Source organism: Castanea sativa, chromosome 5 (assembly GCF_040712315.1).
Source record: "Castanea sativa cultivar Marrone di Chiusa Pesio chromosome 5, ASM4071231v1".
NCBI classification, from domain to species: domain Eukaryota; kingdom Viridiplantae; phylum Streptophyta; class Magnoliopsida; order Fagales; family Fagaceae; genus Castanea; species Castanea sativa.
In genome coordinates this window covers 49,842,366-49,868,075 of record NC_134017.1, presented here as the reverse complement: position 1 = coordinate 49,868,075, position 25,710 = coordinate 49,842,366, and the positions used below count along the sequence as shown (strand labels likewise).

Sequence of the window (25,710 nt, the reverse complement as noted above, 5' to 3'; positions counted from 1 at the left end):
CATACCAAGAATGATATCATTAAAATTTTTAAATCTAGCATCACGTAAACACATGAGAATAGAAGCATTAATTCCTTTTCTAGTCAAAGGTTTAACAACAACTTGAACAAGTCCAATATGTAAATATTTGAGTTTCTTAGTCATGAAATCATTAATATTTTTCTTGAAAAATAAACAACATTTTTCATGAGTTCTAGAGATAGAAAAAGTTTGTTCAACAATTCTAACTCTGTACTCAGAGAAAATAGTATTTTCAGACCAACTAATTTTGTAAACAGATTTAGTAGAGACTTTAGGAATATTCAATTTTCGGAAATTAGGGTACTCACTTTCTTCTACAGTGTGATCTTTTTCATTCACAATATCAGGAAGACAACCAGTCCTAGAGCTAACAGAGGAGTTGGAGCTCCACATCCTATCCACAGCTACCTTAGTTATAACACTCAATTATCATGTTTTTCTTACAACCGTTGCATTTCGTAACACATACCGCAACCAACCCTATTCCTCTCATGCCCTCACGCTCTCCTAGTTTCACGGGCCTTACTGTTCGGATTTGGGACTTCAATTTATGACTACGGTGGCGCCAACAACGGTAAGATAGATACAACAACGAAGTATCACAAGGTCAGTAAAGACTGTAACCAAAAACCTGGTAAATTGAAAAATAAATTAAATCTGTTAAACATTAATGATGGTGATCAAAATGAATTGTTTCAAATACTTGAAAATACTGCTTTGACTAATTCATTTGAAGAGGATTTCTCCTCCTCATCTGATTGTGCTTATCACTCTTGTAGTGATACCTCTAATTCTCCCAACATTAAACTTGGTTGTAGAGATTCATGTTGTAATGCTATCAAATCTGTTAACACGTTAACTAAAAGTGAAGAACAAGATAATTTGTTGTTAACTATAATTAGTAAAATTGATAATCCTCAATTACAAAAAGAATATCTTGACAAGTTTAAGCAAAACTTAATAAAAGATGAAAGGTTAAAAAACCTAAGTCTAATATAAGTTTTGAAGAAACTTTGGAAAGATTTAATAAAGACAAAACCAAAGAATTAACTGTTAAAGATCTTCAACATGAAATTTATACTATTAAACAAGAAATAATTCAACTAAAAAAGGAGGTAAAAAATGTTAAAGATGATAATGTTGATCTTAAACAAGAATTGTTAATTCTAAGAATTGATAAAAATATGGATAAACACCAATCTGATAATGATGAGCAAGAAGATGGAGATGAATCCACTCAACAAGCTCCTCCTTCTAGTAATGTTTCTGACAATGTCTTGATTAATTTAATTGATAATCAATTGTCTCTTGTTAAACATATGATGCTCCAAAAATGGTTTACAAAAGTCAAAATTGTTGTTTCACATGATTATGCTTTTAATACTATTGCTATGATTGATTCTGGTGTTGATGTAAATTGTATCCGGGAAAACTTGATTCCTTCCAAATATTTTGAAAAATCTACTGAATGATTGGTCTCTGCTAATGGAACTCAAATGAAGATTAAATATGAATTAAGAAATGCTCATATTTGCCATGAAGATGTTTGTTTGAAGATTCCTTTTTTGCTTGTTAAAAATATAACTGATAAAGTGATTCTTGGTCTGCCTTTTATTGCTACTCTATATCCTTTCTTTGTTGAAAATAATGGAATTACTACTGATCCTTTTGGACAGAAAGTAAAATTCAAATTCTGTTCAAAGTGTGAAACTCATAATGATGATGCTTTTAATCTTATTCATGCTAAAGTTAAACATCTCAACTTCCTCAAGCAAAAAGTGAGAACCAAGAAAATTATTGAACCACTTTCTAATAAATTATTAAGATTCAAAATTGATAAGAAAATCTTGAGAAATGATGATTGCTCTAATATTCCCAATGCTTTTTGGCATAGAAAGGAATATATTGTTGACTATGTTAAAAACTTTGGTGAACATAATTCTGCAACAAATTGTCCTAAGTATGTTGCACTTCAAATAGGATTTCCTAGTTTTCTTATTCATCATAGACTTTTGACCAATTCCTTCCAGTGGGCCAGGTTACCTTGTCACCAATGTCCTAACCAAGTTTTTCCACTATCTCAATACTTCCAAGATTGATTATTACCACTCTAAATTCTGTTGTCTTGCACAACTAAATTATATTATTACTATATTAGAAGTTTTAAAAAATGATTTTCAAAAAATTTTCCTTTATGATATTCACCCTCATGAATTACCCCATCACAATAGGCCATTAACTTACCGTCGTTGGCGCCACCGTAGTCGTAAATTGAAGTCCCAGATCTGAACAGTAAGGCCCGTGAAGCCAGGAGAGCGTCAGGGCATGAGAGGAATAGGGTTGGTTGTGGTATGTGTTACGAAATGCAACAGTTGTGAGAAAAACATGATAATTGAGTGTTATAACTAAGGTAGCTATGGATAGGATGTGGAGATCCAACTCCTCTGTTAGCGCTAGGACTGGTTGTCCTCCTGATATTGTGAATGAAGAAGATCACATTGTAAAAGAAAGTGAGTACCCTGATTTCCGAAAATGGAATATTCCTAAAGTCTCTACTAAATTTGTTTACGAAATTAGTTGGTCTAAAAATACTATTTTCTCTGAGTACAGAGTTAGAACTAATGAACAAACTTTTTCTATCTCTAGAACTCATGAAAAATGTTGTTTATTTTTCAAGAAAAATATTAATGATTTCATGACTAAGAAACTCAAATATTTACGTATTGGACTTGTTCAAGTTACTGTTAAACCTTTGACTAGAAAAGGAATTAATACTTCTGTTCTCATGATGCTAGATTTAAAAAAATTAATGATAGCATTCTTGGTATGATTACTGCTTCTTTGTATGATGGTCTTGTTTTCTTTGATTGTTATCCTGATCTTGCTCTTGCTTTGGATGATCCTAATACTATTAAAGCTTTGACTTTGAACATATTAATATCTGGTTATGATATAAATGTATATATATATATATAGAGGTGTTTAATAGAAATATTTAAACAATATAATATGTATTTTTATAACACTTTTTCATTCACAGGTATTTTCATTATTGATCAAGACGGCAGACTTTGGCAGTACATGTTCGCCTCGGCATAGAATCTTGGACAATCTATACAAAATTTAAAGCCATTGAAGGAAAGAAATTTTTTTTCTAAGATACTATTTTTTTATGACGAAAATTGATTAGCTAAAATTGATGTACCATAAGTTTAGTGCACTTCTCAGGGGGACCCAACTTTTGGACATGGTCTATCATTAGAATTCATGATGACATGACTGGCATAATAAATTTTCCAACTAAGCTTCAGGCATAATAAATTTACCATTATGCTGCATGTGCTCTGGGACGTGTAGTGTTGACAAAAGAAAACTAGCTCTATATATAAAAAAAGCCAATGAGTTAGTGCTACAGTACTATTGCTACATTACATTGGTTTGTTCAATTTTTTTTTTTAAAGGTATACTTTGGTTTGTTATGCTTGTGTCCGTTGAACTTCTTTTTTTTTTTTCTTTTTTTTTTTAAGAACTGCGTCGGTTGAACTTGCTTATATAATAATAATAAAATAGTAATACAATAAATTGCCACAATAATAAGTAATAAATTGAACAAACCAATGTACTGTAGCAATAATACTGTAGCACTAACTCATTGGCTCTTTTTATATATAGAGCTAGTTTTCTTTTGTCAATACTACATGTACCCGAGCACATGCAGCATAATGGTGATAGACTTAAAATAAGTAATAAATTGACAAAGACATACACATATAATAATGGAATCAGTTTCAGAACACCTTTCTCCTTAACAGACAAGAAGTCCTCTAAAGTTATTTTAGGGAATCTTTTTTGGCTTTTCTTTATCTTTATTCCACAACAGTTATTTCAGGGATTCCTTTTTTGGCTTTACTTTATCCTTTTTCCACAACAAACAATGGAATATGTACTAATATTTTGGAAACAGAAGTATTATTTAAATTCATTCTACCTCGGATGCTATTGGTTCGTACTCTTTAAGGCTTTTAGCTAAAATTTCACCTTTTATGACTAGCTAATGTCAATATTATCATTCTTTTAACCAAAAAAAAACATCCTACCTCAAATCCCTAAGGATATACATTTGCTGAAAAGAATCTCAATATTTAAGGACATGAGTACTAATTAGCCAATAACAGACAATGATGACCCATAAAAAAAAAAAAAAAACAGACAATGATTAGATTACTACAAATCTAAAGGTAGATGATACTATAAACTCTACCCAGAAGCACTTAAGAATTTACATATTATTTTCAAAAAGAAATATATATCTCTTTTCAAAAGTTTGTTTTCAGAAAGATTTTATGCTAAGATTTTACTCTAAAGTCCTTCTCAGATTTTATCTAAAATATTTGTGTCCCTCTCAGAAATAAACAGCCTTCTGACAGAACCTTTTGAATAAGTTCCCTCAGAATTTTTATTTACATGGTCAAAATAAATTAGTTTAGTATATAATTTTTTTTTGTAAGTACAAATATATATAAATTAGTATTATATAAAGAAACTTTTTTTTTTTTTTTGAGAACATCTAAACAAACAAGTTAAAAGTTAAATTAAAAAGCACCTGACAAACCTAGAAAAAGGCCTGACAAATGGATGGAAAATTAAAAAGCTAACAATAAATTTCGTGACAAGGATTTTTTATTAAAAGTTAGCTTTTCGTTGGTTTTGTAATACGAAGAAATCTCTTTTATGTCTTAGGAATGGGGCGTAGTCCTAACTCCTAACTATTGAAGATTCAAAAGCAAAAACAAAAATTATTGAATGTTAAGGGCCCAACTCTTTGAATTGTAGGGGACCGTTAACATTTAACAAGTATATCTATCAATCTATCTATATATATATGTGGTATATCAGACTTTCTGCACTTAATTTGCAAGCAGAGCTCGTGGAATAATGGCAAGGCTTGTTCTTCCTTACATTAGCTTTATAGTGTTCTTGTTATTTATGTGCATGGCAACACAACCCGGAACAGGGACAATTCATAGTGATGAAGGCCAGGACATTCTTTGCTCTGTTTTCTATCCATATAATATTTCTGTATATTTTTACTTCATACATAGGATCAAATTTGTTCTTTCAAACTGGACATCTATACATGCATTCAGCTATGTAGCCTGTGTTCAACAAAAATCGTCAACATTAGAAGGAGTCAATGGCGGCGCCACGTTCAGGCCAGGGTGTTCCCAGGAACACCCTGACCTGAAAAGAAAAAAAAAATATATATATATATATAATAATTTAAATTTTTTTATTTGTTTACCCTTAAAAAAAATATTAGGAACACCCTCAAGCAAAATCAGGAACACTCTCAAATTAAAAAAAATTTACCCTTACAGCCATTGTTGAAGCTTCTCAACCATGGTGAGATGCTGGCAGACCATGAGCTTGCATCTCCATTTCTTCTTCTTCTTCTTTTTCTTCTCTCTCTCTCTCTCTCTCTCTCTCTCTCTCTCTCTTTTTTCTGCGTTTTTGCCATTTCTGCATTTTTGCTCTTTCTAAAGTCTCTGCTATTCTTTGCCCGTTTGCTGAGGATGAAGACGAGCTTTTTATTTTTTCTATCATGGTCTTCCACAAGTCATTAAATGCTTGGCTGTTAATGTGTAAAGTGTCAAAACTTTCTTCTTTTACTTGTACCAGATGATTAGCTATCAACCATTTAATTGGGCTTGTATTAGTATTTATTATTTAATTATTTTTTTTAGGGGGACTTAATTAATTTTGTAATGGGCATGTCTGCTACTCTTCCGGATTTTACAAGATATATATATATATATATATATATATATATATATATATATATATATATATATATATATATGAAATTTAATACATAGTAAATGGACTTGGGCTGTTGGGCATAAGTTAAGATTAATTTAAATATAGACTAGCACAAAAATGTTATATAAGTATGTGGGTGTATATATATATTTAATCTTTTCTCTAACTTAAAACAATTTCCATGATGTTATCAACTCCTTGATTAAGAAACTTGATATTTAATTTATGTTTGCTTATAATTTAGTATTTCTTTTTTTTTTTTTATGAAAGTTATGATATAAAAAATACACTTGAAAGATAAATCTCAATATTTATTTTGACTATTTTAGTCAATTTTTCTACTTTTACTAATTAACGTATTTATTTATCTTTAAAAAAATTATTAAATTAATTATAACGTCATTACGGTTCATTAGCTTATTTGCTTATGAAGTTAGTTTTGATTATTCCTATCGCTACTGCAACAGTAGAAAGAAGTTTTTCGGCAATGAAATATATAAAGAATTAACTGCGCAATCGAAAGGGAGATTAGTTGATGAATGATTTTTTGGTTGTGTATATTGAAAGAGATATAGCTTCTAGCATTGATAATAGACTATCATGCAACGATTTCAAAATACGAAAACTCGTAGAAGACAATTGTAAATTTTATGTATTTGCGTTTTTTTTTTTATTGTTGTTGTTGTTGTCAATATATGAATTTCTCTTTTTATTAAATTGTGTAATTTATGCTTCTTAAGGAACACCCTGAAAAAAATTCCTGGAGCCGCCACTGGAAGGAGTAGGCAAAAACAGTATAGTCGATATCCGATATATTGCTCTGATTGATTATTGTTATTTGATTACTTTAGTTGTATTCTATATAGATTTATCATGTGTGTCAGAGTGTGTTTGTTTCTTTTCTTTTTTTTTTAAAAAAAGGTTCTATAAGGAAGTTTAGAAAACCTCTAATAATTTTCTGTCACATCAGATTTAAAAAAAAAAAAAAAAAGAGTTAAGCAACGCACAATTTTATTCTAAAACAAAAAAAAAATTATTATTATTATTTATATATAAAATAAAAATAAAAATAAAAACCTTACAAACCCACCGAAATTTGGTTGGCCAGGGAATTGGTCATGGATATGAGAAAGACAGTTATGTGGAAAAAAAAAAATAAATGATATATATGGACTTTTGTCTTTTTCAAACATGATATATATCATCCACAGCCACGGGTTTCCTTCCGGGATTGAGATTCAGGAGATGCAATAATTTTTCAATGATTGAAAGTATTGGAGTTTAATTTTAATTTTTAATTTTTAATTTTTCAACTTTTCTCACCTAAGGTTAAGATTGAAAATTAAAATTTTTAATTCTCAATCTCACTCTCTTTTGCACTAGCTTAACTATAGAACGTGTTATATATTAAAAAAAAAAGGCTTAACTATAGAACGGGAACGGGATTCATATCTTTCCTCCATCGCCTACTCTGATATGGACGGTGATTAATTTGTCTTCATACATGCTGCATGTGTGATTTTACTTTTGCATGTTTTTCAAATCTTTTGGGGATAAGAGTATTCACGTTCGAGATGCTCAAAATTTTAATATTTAGATTGCGTTTAGGATTTAAGAAAAAAAAATGGTTTATTTTACTTTTTAGTTTATTTTTCTACTAAAGTGGGTCCCATTGCATTATTAAGTGGGTCATATTGCTCCGAAAGTCAGCTTTTAGCTTCTTCTTTTTTTTACATAATTTCAACAAAAAAATTTCAGTTTCAACAAAATAAATAGTTCTCAAATGGATACCTAATTAGCACCTCAAAATACTACTTTATTTATTTTAACACATCATTTAACAATATACCCTACATCTCATCTTCTATTTTAACATACAAGCATACAACCCAATAAAATTCATTTTCCTATAACTCATGACACCTCTAGAATCATCCACAACATATAGCAACCATTGAAACTATCATGATCACCCACTAGTTCACATCACCCATGCACCATCGAAACCCAAAACCACCATGATCCACCACCACCACCACCAACAACCAATCAAAAACTTATTGTGGTTAACCCAATCAAAAACCCACTAGATCACCCATAGCTGACAACAACACTATTGGCACCCAACAAAAAATCACCATGATCAACCCAACCAAAAAACCCAAACCAAACTCAATCAACCATAGTGACAAAAAACCCAGATCAACACCTCAACCTACTCTAACTTAATCTAAATGTATATGTGTGTGAAACTTCCTCTTAGAGATTTGAATCTTGACCCTTGCTCCTTACACCCCACAAGTACTTATACTTGTAAAATGACTATCGTGCCAAGAAAATAATATTCCAAAATTGAAATTTGTTCTTGTGAAAATAACTTTTAACTCTACTATTGTAATCAAGGAAAATATTCTTATTTGTAACCTTGAAATCATAACATATTATCACAATATTTTCTAACTAATGTTTGAATTTCATAATTCTTTAACAATGTTATATACTTTTTAAAGTCTTTTGCAATGTTAGATACTTCAAAATGAAATCTAAGATAGAAAGAATAAATATTGGTACTTGCAATGTTATATACACCTCAACCTACTCTAACTTAATCTAAATGTATATGTGTGTGAAACTTCCTCTTAGAGATTTGAATCTTGACCTTGCTCCTTACACCCCACAAGTACTTATACTTGTAAAATGACTATCGTGCCAAGAAAATAATATTCCAAAATTGAAATTTGTTCTTGTGAAAATAACTTTTAACTCTACTATTGTAATCAAGGAAAATATTCTTATTTGTAACCTTGAAATCATAACATATTATCACAATATTTTCTAACTAATGTTTGAATTTTATAATTCTTTAACAATGTTATATACTTTTTAAAGTCTTTTGCAATGTTAGATACTTCAAAATGAAATCTAAGATAGAAAGAATAAATATTGGTACTTTTAAGTTAATAAAAAATAAAAACTCATGCATGTTCTTTAGAAAATCAAGGCCTGCATAGAATATTTTGATATTTTCAAATATATGATCATATTGTTGATATATACTTCTAAGTTAATTTTTTTTAATTTTACTTTTTAAGTATTCAAGTAATTTGTGTGAATATCTTATATTTATATGAACCTTTGAAGTTTGAACTTCATAAGTGAATGACTATATATTGATTATTTATATATTTTATTTGTTTGAAATATCTATTTATAGTGAGCTTAAATTGTGAATGAATAGCTTAAGCATATACTAAGTCTAAACTAGGCTTGAAAAAATCAATTGAAACCAAGCATGGGAAAAGAAATTATAGGTTACATTTATCTTATATTTACTATTTTAATATTTTTCCATTTAATAAATTAAGTCATTTTTTTCTTATACTAATAATAAAATTTAGAATTAATTTTGTCCTCAATATTATGTTTTAATCTTGCTTCCCTAAACAACTAAATTAGAAACACTAATAGGTATCAGGTGAGATTCAAGCCTCTCAATCTATTATGTTGAAATGAAGGCATTAACAAACTCAGTGCCAACTCTTTAGCCCAACCATTTTAGTACTTTACATAGATAGATAGGGTACCCATGGTCAATTGGCCCAATGAAAGAGCCCAATTGCTTATTCAATTTCTCATAGCTCAAAATAAAACGTGGGAGAAGAAAAGACCTTGGGAAAACTTTGAAGATTTTGATCTTAATTCTTTTAATTTGCTTGAGGCAACTCATTTCTTATTCATTAATGAGGCATTACAATTGGATTTTTTTCTCTTTCTTAAAATTTTTAATGCGCATCTCAAGGTTCAAGTTACGGTGATAAGTTTTTATGGTTTTAATTTAAATCCACAACTTAAATTACTTTTTTGTCTATCCATAACAGTTAATAGTAACCTAGCACTTAAGATTTATTATGAAAATGTTGTGGATATAATATTTTTAAGTTAAACTTTAATTAAGATTTTTATGATCATAATATTACACTATCTGAATTTATTACTTGGTTAGGGAATTTGAATGCTATTGACTATATTAAATCTAAAGCCAACAAAAAAGGTAAAAGGTTAAAAGGAAATTGATTGAGTTTGATTTATCATGCAGTGAAAGCCCTTGGTGAAATAGCTGAACAATTGGGTAAGAAAGACTGGAACACCAACGTGGAACAATGCATAAATGACCTAAGTTGGTTAACGCCAAAATTGAAATGGACGCCACCATCCAAGTACAACAATTCTCTCTTTTGCAATTGCTCCTACCCGGACAGTGTATGCCACGTCGTTGCATTGTAAGTAAAAGTTAAACTTTTATTTTGCTAATCAACCAAAAGAACAAACTGCACAGTCTGAAAATTTTCTCCTTGTTAGATGGAAGAAGTGGCAGCTAGTTTAGCTTATTTGGGTTCACCGTAGCTTCTTCCTTCTTTATATATATATATATATATATATATATATATATATAGACACACACACATACAGATACTTAAGTACCTAATTGGCTTACCTACTAAGACTTATTTAATTGAATTACCCATTTGAGTCTTGTCCATTTAACCCAAATATTTAATTGGGTTGAGTCAAGACTTACCCAAATTAAGTGGGTCATGGGTGAGTTAATAGGTTTAGGTAAAAAATTGTCATCTCTACTATATACAGGTCTTATTGTATTGCTTGAGAAATTATACAATATGTAGAGTTTGTTTTATTCAATTGAAATTAAAGCCACAATTTCCAAATTTAGACTTCGCTCTGTTTGTTTCAGCAATGATATTTTCTAGAAAATGAATTATTTTCTAAAAAGCATTTTCTATGAAACTATCTCATTTTTTAATGTTTGGTAGCAATTTTAAATGAGTTGAAAAACAACCTCATAACTTCCCTTATTTAGCTTGCTGTGAGATAGAGTTGTTTTCCAAAAAAATTTAATGGAAAACAATCTCCAAAAATAAGCCATACATTTTATGTTGACCAAAGATAATTTTTCTTTAACTCATCTTTTTTTATGCTACCAAACACTGAAAAACAAGGAAAACTATATTTACACAAAGTTTTCCATTGAAACAAACGGAGCGTTATTTCCATTGCTCTTGGAGCATGTGTAAAAGTGTGTAAAATAATTTATGTGTAATAAATACTATTCTTTAAAATTTTGGGAAAGTGATCCCCTCTATTCCAATTGAATCTTGATTCTCTCAAATTTTTAGTTGGTTGTAAGCACATAATATTTATTTAATTTTTTTTTAAATGAGATGGAAATAGAGCATTAATAAGAGAGCTTATACCAAATTTTTTTTAATACTTTCTCTCTTTTTCTCTCCCTCTTTATTCCAAACAATTCAAAATATCCTTGTCTCACAGGGTTCTTAAAGGGCAGGATCTCGGCGGTAAGCTTCCACGATCTCTGGTGAAGCTACCCTACCTGATGTACTTGTAAGAAAGAGTACCCATTGTTTGTTTTACTAAATAGCACTCCCATTATTGATTTAACCACATAATTGCACAATTTCCTCTTGATTATAGTGATCTCACTCGTAACTTCCTTAGTGGTAACATACCCCACGAATGGGCTTCTACAAAGTTGGAATTTTTGTAAGTGATTCCTCAGTTCATGTCCAAGATTAGCCATTATAGGCTCATTCTTATTTAATTAAATGAATTTGCTACAGGTCCCTCTCTGTGAACAACTTATCAGGACCAATTCCAGGCTTCTTGGGAAACATTACCACACTTAGATATATGTATGCTCTTATTTTATCATTATTTCTGGAAAATACTCGAGTTACTACCAATTTAACAACATAAAAGTTACAAACTGATGTGGCAATAAAAGTGATCAGTGTACATCAATCACCTAATGAATGAATGTTTGAATTGTTTATTGGTGATTGGTGACACATTAGAGCAGAAAAAATTGAAGTATTTCTATCATCACTCGTCATATAGAAGGTAAATTATGTCATACTTCCATTTAGTCTAACCGGTTTTAATATTTAAGAATATATTATACATTCAGGAGTATCGAGAACAATCTGTTTTCAGGAATGGTTCCCCTTGAACTTGGAAAGTTGGTTAACTTGGAGAATCTGTGAGTTTCTTTGTGTTTTTTCCCTTAATTTTTCAAATAAATTTTGATTTGTCATTTCTAAATTGTCATTGATTTGCTTAATCTTGAACACAAGAAATGACCTCAACTTTAATTTTGGTGACTATAGCATTCTTACTGCTAACAATCTCTCGGGAGAGTTTCCATTCGCACTTACTAAGTTGACCAAATTAACGGAACTGTAAGTGTTTAAAACCTTTTCTGTGACTGATAGTACTTTTAGATTTTCCTTGAAAAAAATTGTAGTCATTTTGGTGACTGTGGCATTTTTCTTGTTTGTATTTTGTTCAATAATGTTTCCGTTTTGGGATACACATGCAGTAGAATTAGCAGTAATAACTTCACTGGTAGAATGCCTAACTTTTTCGGAAGTTGGAAACAACTTGAGAAATTGTATGTGCTTTTTCTTACATCCTTGTCTAAATCTCTTTATAGTAAAAGGTTTCAAGTGTGATCTAAATCCATTTGAATTGTGTTGTTAACAGAGAGATCCAAGCTAGTGGTTTTGAGGGGCCAATTTCTTCTAGCATTTCTATCTTGAGTAACTTAACTGAGTTGTGAGTTCTACCTTTCAAGATAACAATTCTTAACTTTATCTCTAGGATATGCTCATCTGATGTTTTAATTAATGAAATTTAATGTTGAAGAGCTAACAGTTATTGATGGTGCAACTCTATGTAGAAGGATCAGTGACTTAATTGGAGGGGGTTCAAAGTTTCCAAACTTAAGTAGCATGAAAGGCATGGAAAGATTGTAAGTCATTCTTTTGTTGAACATTGCTATAGACTGGAATGAAAACAAAATTTACCACAGTTTTGCTCACCAGAAGTTTATTTACATTGCAGAATGTTGAAGAGTTGTAATATCTCTGGACCAATAACTAAATCTATATTGGACATGACCCAACTTCAAGTCTTGTATAGTGCTACTATCATTTCTCCTTGTACCTCTTATTTATTTCCTTTCTTAATGGCAAAAATAGCCAAATAGCACTATTTTGCAAATTATATTGTAATCTTCCACTGTTTCGAAAATATGTAGGGATCTATCGCTTTATGGGTACTCGAGTGTAGCGGAATCGAGTTTTCCATGGTACTCGAGTACCATAAAAAATTTTCAAAATTTTATTTGAGTACATTTTTTCAAATAACTCGAGTTTCAAAAAATGTGGTAGATTCCTGCAGATTTCCTTTTTTTTTTTTGGAGAAACAATTCCTAAATATTTCCAAAACAGTGGTATATTGCTAATTTTTTCGGGAAACAATGGTAGTGGGCCCTTTTCGCCCTTTCTTAATGGAAAATGAGGGTACTGCAGTTCCCGGATGATTGGACATTTGAACAGAACATGGTCAATTATTGCATTTTTTTAATTATAGATATGTAAATATGAAAGTCCGAATCTTTTGGTAATATAACAGGTTATTTCTTCTTATCAAAAAAAAGAAAAAAGATAAAAAGAAACAGATTATTTATATTAACAAATTTACGGGCTTAAAATTTGGTTAATATTTTATTTTCTAGAACTTAGAGCAAGAGTTATTTAAATACAAATTTTGGCATTAGTTTTTTAAAATGCAGAATAGAAACTTAAGCTAAAATGGGAACTATTTGACAGAGATGTGGTATCAGAGCACATAATTGTCTCAACTGATTAATGAGTTTCTCTATGAATTAGTTGTTGCATTATATTGTGTTTTTTATTTTGACTTGCATCCTTTTTAGTAGTTGACATTTTGTCTTATAATTTTTTCCATTTTCAGTTCAGATCTGTAAATCTTCTTTTCTTGCAGAGATCTCAGCTTCAACAGATTGGATGGAAATATTCCAGATTTTGGTGGTTTATCGCAATTGAAATATTTGTAATCTTCACAAAAAAACCCTTAACTTAGTTCAATCTTAGTGTAAATTCAAATAAACAATTAGGCAGCTAAAGCACGCACAACTATATGTAACCAAGTTTGGCCTATTGGCCGACATCCATGGGTGAGTCTGCAAGGAGCTTCACTTTGTATGCACCCAAAATTAGAATCCTATCCATTTGCTTTGTCTTTTAGAATAAGTTAAAACTTAAATATAGTTCTTTAGGTGGAGTATATTAGGGGAAACCGTAAAACACATAGTTACATTGTTTGAATTTAAGTGTCCTTAGAAAAGATAACATTGTTTCTGATTTATTGGTTAATACATCTTTTTGAATTTAATTGGAGAACTTAAGATATTGCTCCTAAGGAATTCCACCTAAGTTTTTCCCTTTAGAATAATCCTAAAATGACCTTAAATAACTAGGTCTTTACTAGAGAAAATAGAGTAGGGCCCTTTAACATGGTGTCCGATTCGCATCCTCTTATTTTAGCAAGAATATTTTATTAAATCCAGTTTTTTCTCACCTTTTGCCAAATAAACAAATAAAATAGCTTTAAAAAAATCGAAATAATATATATATATATATATATATATTTGTCACCTTTCAGCAAATCAGCTACCAGAAAATACAGGATGCCAAACTCACCTATGGTCATGCTATTAAGTGTTTAACCAATGATATTTTTGTTTGTTTACTAAATAGGTTTCTGACAAGTAACTTGCTCACTGGGCTCATTCCAAAATGGATCAAAGACAAAGATAATACTCAGTAAGGGTTTACATCTTAAATTCTTCAATTTTGCATTGACTTGTGAGTATAAAGAAACTGATTTTTGAAGTTTCTACAATAATATTATGAGTAATGATAGTTACACTCCTTATTACTCACTCAAAGTGCACACTGCGACATGATTGAAATCCTGTTTTTAAAACATGATTTCATAATTTTAACTAAAATTGTGTTTTTAAAACATGATTTCGCACTTTTAACTAAAATTGTGTTTTAAAAACACACAATTCCAAAACACAGTGTGCGTGGAGTGTGCAACAGGGAGTGTGTAATAACATTTTTTGGGATATTATGTACTTCACTTTGGATAGTGCTTCATTTCATGGTCTCTTACGGGGTTAGTTACAGTGGAAAGACCTTGACAGCTACATCCTTCTATGTGACTTGTGTTTATAGTGAATCCAATATATGGTTTATATAATAGAGAACTCTAGTGTTAATGCTTGCTCCACTCTACAATAGGTTTGGACCTCTTGGGCCACGAGATCTTTGACGCCACCTAAAACTTATGGTGGAACCTTGAGTTCCTAAGGACTTGAATGTCATGAGAAATCTAGAAATGCACAAGACAGATGACGCTGATAGTGAATGGCCACTATAGATGATGATGGCTGACACCAAATGCCAAAACTAATTGATGGAAGTATTGTGTGTGGATAGCGTTGATTGTGCCTGGACTACTTGGTGGTTCTAGTGGACTTAAATTGTGTGTATGGACGTTACCTCTTGTCAATTACAATTTCTAACCACACTTTGAATTACCTTCCAGATTCGAATCCAAGGGGATTTCTGGGCTTTGTTGCCCTTGCATGTCAGGTTCTCTACCTCCTGCTTGTAGGTGATTGTGTTGTCAGGGCTTGATGGTTGAGGAATAGATTCATGATGGCTTGCCAAATATTGGATGCCACCTTAATGTGTATTGGGTACGGCCTTAATGTGCTTTGGCCTAACAGCTTATGTCCACAACAGAAAACCTTTGTTGGCTACTTCTTTTTTATATTACTTGTGTTCAAAATGAAATTAATGTATGGTTTATAGAATTGAGAATTCTAAGCTAACCCTAAACTAACCCGAAGTTAATATGCTTGATCTACAAGTATATGAGCCTACAATAGGCTTTGGCCTCTTGAAACGTAATTTCTAACACTTTCCATCTTGAATAGCTTAAAATGATGACAATTTTAGCAAAATACTCTTTAAAATGTACTCTTGTTCTTGATTGGAATTATAGTGAGGTACAATATAATAATTATGCTTTTTGTGTAGCCCAATAGATCTTTCTTACAATAATTTGTCAGAGCGTTCTGCACCATCATGTCGAGACAATCTGTAAGTTTTTACCTACTGGAGCTTTACACACTTTGCTCTCTTCTTAACCTTTCCAGTTTTCTGAAAGTAACTGATTTTTCCATTGCATCAGAAATTTGTTCAAAAGCTTTTCTGAAAGGGACAACTTGTAAGCTTCAAACTTGTAAACTTTTTAGAAGAACAGATGCTCTTAATGTTTTCTTTTTCACTTTTATCTTGGATAACTAACACTTTATCTGCTTCACTGATTAAGATCACTTAGTGAGTGCCTGAAGGACTCTCCATGTTCAAAAGGTAATTATATATCTATTGAAATCAAAGTATGAGGTATATGCTTCAGTTACCTAGTTGGGCCTGCCTATTTTGTAATTTCTTTCCAAAATGAAGAAAAGATTTCAGTTTAATATTTCATCTTGTACAAGACAACTACATAAATTAATTAGAAATGCAACAGAAAATTCATTGCTTTTTTATTATGTCTGCTTGATTTGGTGCTGCTTCTATATAGATTATTATAAAGTACATATAAATTGTGGTGAGAAAGCAAGTACCGTTGGAAACATAAAGTATGAAGCGGATGATCACCCAGCTGGACCAGCAAGTTTTGTTTGGAAGGAGAACTGGGGATTTAGTAGCTCTGGACGATTTTGGGATTTAAACACTACCGGAAATGACTATGTAGCAAACAATGTATCCATACTCAAAATGAATGAGTTTGAACTATACACAAGTGCACGCCTGTCTCCTCTTTCAATCACATACTATGCCCGCTGCCTAGCAAATGGACCTTATAAATTGAAACTTCACTTTGTGGAGATAGTAATCAGAGACAATAGATCTTTTTACAGTCTTGGAAGGCGGATATTTGATATTTATGTGCAGGTATTCTATCATATTTATTTCTATCTGTATATTATAGTAGAGGAGTTAATTGAGTTAATTTGCTGCAGGAAAAACTGGTGTTGAAAGATTTTGATATTGAAAATGCTGCACCAGGGGTTGATAAAGTAGTTGTTAAGGAATATGAAGCAAATGTAACAAATAAAGTTTTGATGATTCGCTTTTTTTGGGCTGGGAAAGGAACAACAGGTGCCCCAAAGAGAGGAATATATGGTCCCCTCATATCAGCTATCTCTGTGGAAAATGGTAATTGTATTGGAGATTGAGAATCTTATATATTGTTGTCCAATTTCTTCCATACTCAGATTAGATTGATGAACTGTGGAATCATAGGAATTTAGTGGATCGAGAACTCCATATGTATATGCATTTAGATGAAAGACTCAAAACCATGTTGAAGTACATTTAGATGGAACACTACAAAAAACTATATCATGATCTTCATCATTTTATAACCATGCTATGGCTGTTTGTCTTTTAACCATATGTTGCTATCTTGCTTTGGATTTTCTGTATGGTGCTAAATATATTTCAGAATGCAGTCTTAAAATTACTGTCCTTAGTTATTTTTATTTTCTATAGATTTCAATATCCCTGATGATGGCAAGATGAAGATTGTGGTCGGAGCTGTAGTTGTGGTGCTACTCCTCATTTTTATGATTTTGGGCATTCTTTGGTGGAAAGGTTGTCTGGGAGGGAGGAAATCAAGGGAAAATGGTAATTTGTGCAAATCTTATGTGGAAATTATACAGGACAGTATTCACTATCTCCTACTATGGCAGGAAGTTGGAATAATGTATAGAAAATGAAAAATTTTATTTTTCTTTATCTTTCCCTAGAAGATCAGCAGTCCAAAGTACACTTTTAAAAGAATCTAGAGGATTTCTTGGCTCAGAGCATATAATCTTTTCTTTGGGATGATGCATGATGATTTGGGTCATTTAGTTCCAATTTTGATGATAATGAGCCCATGGAATCATGAAAAAAGAAAAGCCTTTATCATTGCTTTTAAAACAAAAAAAAAAAAAAAAAATCTACCTAAAGTAATTTTTCAATAGAATAATGCATTTTTGGCTTAAGTTCTCTATAGTCGATTGATGTCTAAATATTTTCATAAACCAAGTTTCTGATATAGAAAATATTATTTTGAAAGATTTCACTCTCAACTTGTCCTCAAAGTCACGTGAAATTTGGTTTGTTCGTTTAATATGCTTATTTTAGTTGCAAAATGAACTTGTGACAAGTGTCAAGCTATCTCATTCTATGATAACTGAATAGACTATTTTCACCTTTCCATTTAGTTTTTTGATTCCCAATAAAGTACTTGTAATTGAGAAAGAGGAAAAAGACAAAATCTAAAAACTTAGGGTTTCCTGTACTTGTTCATACTTCATACATTTCTCCTTCACAACCCCCCTGGTCCCCCCTCGCAGCTTCTGCGACAATATAGAGGGCGTTTGGATTCACGTCCAGCCCACGTCCACGTTTTGGAGACTTTTTTTTTTTTTTTTAAAGCAGCCGCACATATTGACTTTTAGTTATGAACAGTACACAAAATTACTGTTCATGGATCCCACAAATTTCACTTTTCATCAACTTTTTCATTAAAAATAGGTTCCACAATACTATTCACACATTTAAAAATTATTTTGCTACAGTGTTTTCAGTTTTCAGTTTTCAGTTTCAGCAAAATAAGTTCTATCCAAACAGACCCATAGTGTTCATCCAAAGCCTTTAATTTTCTTATCCTCTTTAAGATTCATCTAACTAGTCAAGAGCATGCATTTTTTTTTTTGGGGTTAAACATTGGTCTTGTTATACTATAAGATGCATTCTAACATCTTAGTTGATGCCTTTGACAGAGCTAAAAAGATTAGACTTGCAAACTGGTTTTTTTACATATAGAAAAATAAAAGCTGCCACTAATAACTTCAATGCTGCAAACAAGCTGGGGGAGGGTGGTTTTGGATCAGTTTACAAGGTACTTGACAATTCTTTTTCTTTTCTAGAATGAGTTTTCTTTTCATCCCTCTATTCTTATTCTCCTTATTGATCCTTGACATTTGAAGAGTTACACAATAAAATACATACTTGAAAATTTAGATTTTTCTATTCTTGATGCAGGGTATACTATCTGATGGTACTGTAATTGCGGTTAAGCAACTTTCTTCAAAATCAAGGCAAGGAAGCCGCGAATTTGTGAATGAAATAGGCATGATATCTGGTTTACAACATCCAAATCTTGTTAGACTGTATGGATGTTGTATTGAAGGAAAACAATTATTGTTGGTATATGAGTATATGGAAAACAATAGCCTTGCACATGCGTTGTTTGGTAAGTTAATGTTTTATACCTTACCATGCATTTTATGTTGATAATAGAAGAATGAGGACAAACACTAATCATGAATTTCATTGATTGGGTTTTGGACATCAATTTCAGGTCCTGCAAATGGCTGGTTAAAATTGGATTGGCCTGCAAGACAGAAAATATGTGTTGGTATAGCAAAAGGTCTGGCTTTCTTGCATGAGGAATCAACGTTGAAAATTGTTCATAGAGACATCAAATCTACTAATGTATTTCTTGACAGAGACCTTAACCCTAAGATCTCTGACTTTGGATTGGCCAAGCTCGATGAAGAGGAGAACACACATATTAGCACTAGAATTGCTGGAACAATGTGAGCTGACTTTCTTTCTTTTGCCCCCTATGTACTTCCTTTTGGAGTCTATTTTTTCCCTCTCTTCTATTTCGTTACCTTTGCAGATCTTGATTATGAGTTATTGTGATTTGATGCCAACCTATATGTTGGTAATTTTAGTTGTGCCCTGAAAATTACACCAGAATATGGCCTAAATGAAATCTCCGCACTAAGACAAGTATAGAAAATACTGTCAGAAGAGTATTGACCAAAGTACTTGACTGGATTTTATATCTATTTGGCATCAACATGTAATAGTGTCCATGCTTTTTAAACTGAATTCTAATGCAACGCCCCCTTTTTTTAATGAATAAGCAAACATTATCAACCAAAATGACACAATTACAGCTCAAACAACACAAAATACAAGCTGCCATGCTGCAGACACTAGGTTGTCAAAGCAACCCCCTACAATACCCCCAGGTGCACATAAACCTCTGCCCAATACCCACAAGCAACAACACAATTCACCCTTACACAGAGCAGCTTATTTGCAATTACTAAAACCAGCAGCTATATAAGCACCTGGGACAACATATGAACCTCCGAAACCCCAGACACATTGTCAACCCCTACCAGAAGCCAGTCACAAAAAACAAGAAGCTGGAAAACAAATCTGGCAGCACAAAACAAAGCCCATTCGCAACTGAATTCTCAGCTTAGAGCAGAGAGCTTGACCACTGATTGAAGGTTTGGAAGGAAGAAAAGCTCCAGGCCTCCATCTCACATCATTCAAGATATTCTTCACCTTGTGATTCTTGGAAATTAATGGGCCCTAATGCAGTATCTGATTTTTCAACCTCAAAATGTGATATACTGTTGCTGCCACAACAACTTTACTAACCACCTGAGAACACCCCCATTGCATCAAACTCCAACCAGTCACAGGGGACACTCCTGCCAGGACATCGCCAACTCGCTTACAAACAGTTTGAGCTAGAGGACTAGAATGGCAATCCACCTCGCCACAACAGTATTCCACACCAATTTCCACCAATCCACCTCACCACTCCTAACTCTTATGGCTTCCCAAGTAGAATGGCAAGAAAAACACCACTAGTTGTAAGAGTCCACCTCACCTTATCTTCATCGTGCAACTGATCCAGCAAGCATTCTAACTACAGCACTAACAGCTTCACTTCTAGGTGGTTTCCATTTCCATTCACCATTCAAAGTAATACTAGACACTCTTGAAACTGCCATCAACACCAATCACGATCAATCAAGTCCAACAAAATCAATTATCATTATAGGTCAAATTCTTTGGCTAAATCATAATGTCCCCACCTTCTCACATATATAGGGAGATATAGCAGACCGGACGTATGGAATAATTCCCTCCCCCACACCCCCCCCCCCCCCCCAAAAAAACTTTTAGTGCAACTACTCATTAACTTTGATCCACTTTTAGAAAACATAATATCTCTATTTTAATTTACTTATTACTCTTGCTTTATTTTTTTTTATTATTGCTTCTAGCTCAATGAAGCTAAACACACTTGTGGTTGCTTCCAAAAAAAAAAAAACTCTTGTGGTGGCCTTATTAATTGCATGATTGCATACATAACAATTGATTGGTAATTTGATGGTTGGTAATTGACTGATGTTGGCCTTTTTGGATTTAGAAGTTCATAAGATCATATTAGTGAACCAAATATCATGATAAATTTATGTGCTACAGTGGCTATATGGCGCCAGAATATGCATTATGGGGTCATCTAACCTACAAAGCGGACGTTTATAGTTTTGAAGTTGTTGTATTGGAAATTATTGCTGGGAAGAACAACATGAAATATCGACCAAATCAGAACTTCGTATGCCTTTTAGATTGGGTAAGATACATCATTCTCATGTTGTTTTGAAACTTATAGCTAAAGAATATAATGAATACCAAGTTTTTTTTTTGGTAGAAATATGAACCCAAGTTTCTTCTCTTGGAACTACTCCATTTGACTAGGTTAACCTGCATTATGTTCCACTGGGTTCAAGTTGGAAAATAAACATCATTTAGTTGAAAACATACATGTGAGAGAGGTAGGCAAATTAAGCAAGGTTTTTCTTTTTCTTTTTCTTTTCCATCTTCTTCTTTTTGGTTGAATTTTCAAGGTTCAAGTTGCATAAGGGGTTGTAAATGAGTCGAGCTAAGCCGAGCCAAGTATTAAAATTCCAGGGCTTGTTCAATTAATTTCATTTCAAACACGAGCTGAGCTTAAGCTCATCACCAAACAATTTTAATGTTCAAGCTTAGTTAATTTTCTTATTGAACAAGCACGAGCTTGTTTACAAGCTACTTGATCAACTTATTATTTTCCCATATATAATAAAATCATGATTAAATTTTTTATCCCTTCACAAATCTATGAATTTTTTCTACTAATGCACTCTATATTATCAATAACGTATAATAACTAATTTGATAGTATATGAACCTATTTACAAAACCTACGTAATCCATTCTATATAAATATAATTTTAGACAAGTATACGTATAAAACTATAACACTATATATTGTCAAATCAAACTTTCATGTTCACAAGCTTATTCATGAACACGGTTTTTTTTTTTTGATAGGTAATATAAGAATTATTATTGATGAAAAAAAGAAAAAGAAACATCAATATGTTCATGAGAATGAACACAGCAAAGCACAAAACTAACACAAAAGAAAGCAATCACGAGACTAAACTAAGAGAAGAAAAGAACTGAACAATAGAAGAACATTTTGTGAAACTCTAGCACCAAGACCAATTAAAAAGACTTCTCTGGCATAAGCCTATTAACTCAACCAAAAACTTCTTAGAATTTTCAAAGGACCGACGATTACTCTTCATCCATATAGTCTACATCAAACATCCTGGAATTAAATTTCAAATATCTTAATCATGTTTCCCAAGCTAATGATTACAACAAAATAATAATTCCGCCACGGAGCTAGGCAATACCCACTGAATACCGAAAGCCTGAAGCATAAAAACCCATAAAGAATTTGCCATATGACAGAGAATAAGGAGATGGTCCACAAATTCTCCACTGCACCAGCACATACAACACCGATTTGACAAATGGCAACCTCTAATGTAAGAATATGATCATGAGCTGCCTTCCATAAAATAAATAAATAAAAACCCACCATTTTGGGAACCTTTGCTTTTCAAATGCCATTCCAAGGGAAGATAGAGTTGGGAGTCGCCCTTAACTCATTATAAAAGGAACGAGTATCAAACTTATCATTTCCATTAAGACCTCAACAAAGAGAATCATTGCCTACTCCACGTGAAGATGAGCTTGAATAAAATCAAAAAGTGAAAAAGAAGCAGTAAGCTCCCAGTCTTCAAAATCCCTATAAAGTCTCAGATTCCAAAATCTAACATTATCCTCCTCTTGATGACTCACAACATCAAAAATACGAGCTTCCTTATTAGTTGAAATCACATATAACTCAAGGTAGAGGATTTTAAGGGAATCAGCCCCAATCCATCTATCATGCCAGAAACGAATCTAGGCACCATCACCCACAACAAAGGAAAAATGCTTAGAAAAGCTTTCCCACCCTTCATTAATAGTACGTGTCTATGCCACAAACCACACCCATGAGTTCTCATACAAACTTTAGTACTCCAACCCCCTTGACCCTCTCCATATTTAGTGAATATAACCCTCTGCCAAAGATGAGTAACTTCATGCCCGTATCTCCACAACCACTTCCCTAATAAAGCTTGATTAAAGGACTCTAAATTTCTTATCCCCAAACCTCCCATTTCAATAGGTGAGCAAACCTTGTCCCACACCACCAAAGGGTATTTGAAACTCCCCTCAGACAATCCCCAAAAAAGTTTCTTTGGATTCTTTCCAGCTTAGCAGCCACAGCTATAGGAATAGCAAATAATGATAAAAAATAAGTAGGAAGGCTAGAAATAGTGCTCTTCAATAAAGTGAGCCTATCACCCCTGGATAAATAAAGACGTTTCCATAATGATAATTTCTTCTCCATCTTCTCTGGAATGGGATTCCAAATAGAAGTTGTCTTGAACGATCTACCAAGTGGGTTATTCACAAACACATTATTATGTTTTAGTTTGTCTAGTTTAATATTCAATCCCAAACTTGGGCTTGAGTTGACTTGTTTGCTAAAAAACAAACATAAATAGCTTTTGAAGCCATTAAATCCAGGTGGGTCTGTAGGGATGCAAATATTGATACTCATATGTTTGCTAAGTGGTCTCTACATAGCTCTATTTGTAGTTGTTTTGATATGGGATTTAGCCCCACTTCCCAGCAAGTTTTGTTAATGTTATCTTGGGTAAGGTTGCCCAGTATTCTCCATAATGTTTTTCTTTGTTTTGGTTAATAATATTTCATTCAACCAAAAAAAAAAAACCCTGTAAATTTTTTTTAAGCCGAGCTTGAGTTGTTTATAAACAGTTTTTGTTCACTTACAAGCATAACTAATTTTTATTTGTTGGAATTAAAGTGATGTGCTGACGAGTGATGTTGTCACAACATCATATAATTCAATAACAGTGTCCACATGTTCTAATTATCGGAAGGAAAAAAATGTCTGGGTTCTTTTCATGAGAAAAACTTGGATTTGATCTCCAAACTTCTACTTCTTTTATTAACAGACACAGACACACAAAAAAAAAAAACTCATTAGATACCTTTAAAATACAAGAAAATTAAATTATGTTTGGCTAATAAATGAAAAGTGTGGGGGGTAAGATTTATAAAATAAACAAACGGGTCGTGGGCTTGATTAATTGGTACTATTTTGTTTTCGTCATTGGGCCCCTAAGCCTACAAGTTAGCCTACACTATAGACATCTGAGGAATCATTCGGGGATGAATGTCTCCTCGGATGGGCTTGGCGAACATCCTGGGACTTGCCAAGAAGATTAAAGGCAGAGTTCTGGAAAAACTATTGGGTAAGAGGGGGATACAAGTACCCTCTAGAGGCAACAGTGTGATAGAAATATTTGAGAAAAAGGCTGCTACCGCCACATTAAAGACCCTGTACCAACCTCCCTAGCCGCATTAATGGGGAAGTGACCCCTGAACAGTAGAATTCAACTTTCCTGCTTTTACTTAAAGACTTCAAGAATGTGGTAGAAAAAGGGAGAGGCACCTAAGGATAAGATTTGTGTGACGTGAATGTAAGAGGGAAGAAAAAGAATATTTAAGAAGAGAAGGGGAAAAAGAAAAGAGGGGGATCTCTCAGTTAGCTAAAAAAGAAAACTAAGAACTGTAATTATTGGCATAAAAGAGAAGCAATATACAAATCGTTCTCGGCTTACGTCTGAGGAGTTTTACTTGTCATTTTGTTTATCATTTGCAAAGATTGTGGCATTCTAGCCTGCTTATCAAGTTTCCAATACCTATAAACTAGATATCAAATTCACTCTACAAATCTTATTGTTTAAGGCTCATTGGGCTTGAGCCCACGTCTATCTTTGGGTCCAGGTGCAATTGTGCGCTTACAATTGGCGCCGTTTGTGGGAATCTAGTGTTGAAGGAACTGGAACACCATGGCAGGCTTAGGCTCACACCATGCAGAATCTCAGGGATCGCAACCTGGAGATCTTTTCGAACGTCTTGAGCGCCAGAGGGATCGAGAGGGAAGCATTCACACTGTATATCCTGGCGCGAGTCACACTCGCGGTGGAGGCAGTGCCACCCATGAAGATGAGGCTAAGGCCATGCAAAGGGAGATAGACCACCTCAAGAAGAAGCTGCGCCGCGTTAGACGAAGGTGTGCTTCACCTCCATCTAATCCTTCTTCTAGGGAATCCCGAGGAAGTAGTTACAATTCAAGGTCGTGGTCACCCCCCAACAAAACTTCTTCTTGCAAAGAGGGTGACCTATTAGGTCGCAGGCATAGGAAGCTCCCCTCCAAGGGCTTGGGGAACGACGCTATGAGCCGGGCGCTACACCAACTCTCCAAATCGCCATTCTCGCGTAGGATTGAGAATGTGAGGCTTCCCAAACAGTTCACTCAGCCCACCTTTACCATTTATAACGGCTGGACAGACCCGGTGGAACATGTAAGCCACTTTAATCAGAGAATGGCGGTGCATTCTCACAATGAGACCTTGATGTGCAAAGTCTTCCCTTCTAGTTTGGGACCTGTTGCTATGAGATAGTTCAATGGCCTAATATCGGGGTCTGTCAGTTCGTTTGGGGAATTCACTAGAGCATTCGCGTAACGGTTTATTAC

At 32.9% G+C, this 25,710-nt stretch overlaps 1 protein-coding gene across 1 annotated transcript in view; it reads left to right on the top strand.

The window, feature by feature from the left end:
- Positions 1-2,437: 2,437 nt before the first annotated feature.
- Positions 2,438-25,710, top strand: part of LOC142635349 (putative leucine-rich repeat receptor-like serine/threonine-protein kinase At3g14840) — a 35,196-nt gene continuing 11,923 nt past the window's right edge. The window contains exons 1-21 of the mRNA XM_075809525.1: positions 2,438-2,569; positions 11,327-11,421; positions 11,499-11,570; positions 11,846-11,917; positions 12,045-12,116; positions 12,257-12,328; positions 12,421-12,492; positions 12,617-12,688; positions 12,781-12,852; positions 13,726-13,794; positions 14,502-14,567; positions 15,855-15,917; positions 16,009-16,044; positions 16,150-16,190; positions 16,405-16,778; positions 16,847-17,042; positions 17,379-17,513; positions 18,659-18,777; positions 18,921-19,131; positions 19,240-19,477; positions 21,180-21,330. Coding sequence (XP_075665640.1) covers positions 2,438-2,569; positions 11,327-11,421; positions 11,499-11,570; positions 11,846-11,917; positions 12,045-12,116; positions 12,257-12,328; positions 12,421-12,492; positions 12,617-12,688; positions 12,781-12,852; positions 13,726-13,794; positions 14,502-14,567; positions 15,855-15,917; positions 16,009-16,044; positions 16,150-16,190; positions 16,405-16,778; positions 16,847-17,042; positions 17,379-17,513; positions 18,659-18,777; positions 18,921-19,131; positions 19,240-19,477; positions 21,180-21,330 — 2,430 coding nt within the window. The remainder of the gene's footprint in view (positions 2,570-11,326; positions 11,422-11,498; positions 11,571-11,845; positions 11,918-12,044; positions 12,117-12,256; positions 12,329-12,420; positions 12,493-12,616; positions 12,689-12,780; positions 12,853-13,725; positions 13,795-14,501; positions 14,568-15,854; positions 15,918-16,008; positions 16,045-16,149; positions 16,191-16,404; positions 16,779-16,846; positions 17,043-17,378; positions 17,514-18,658; positions 18,778-18,920; positions 19,132-19,239; positions 19,478-21,179; positions 21,331-25,710) is intronic.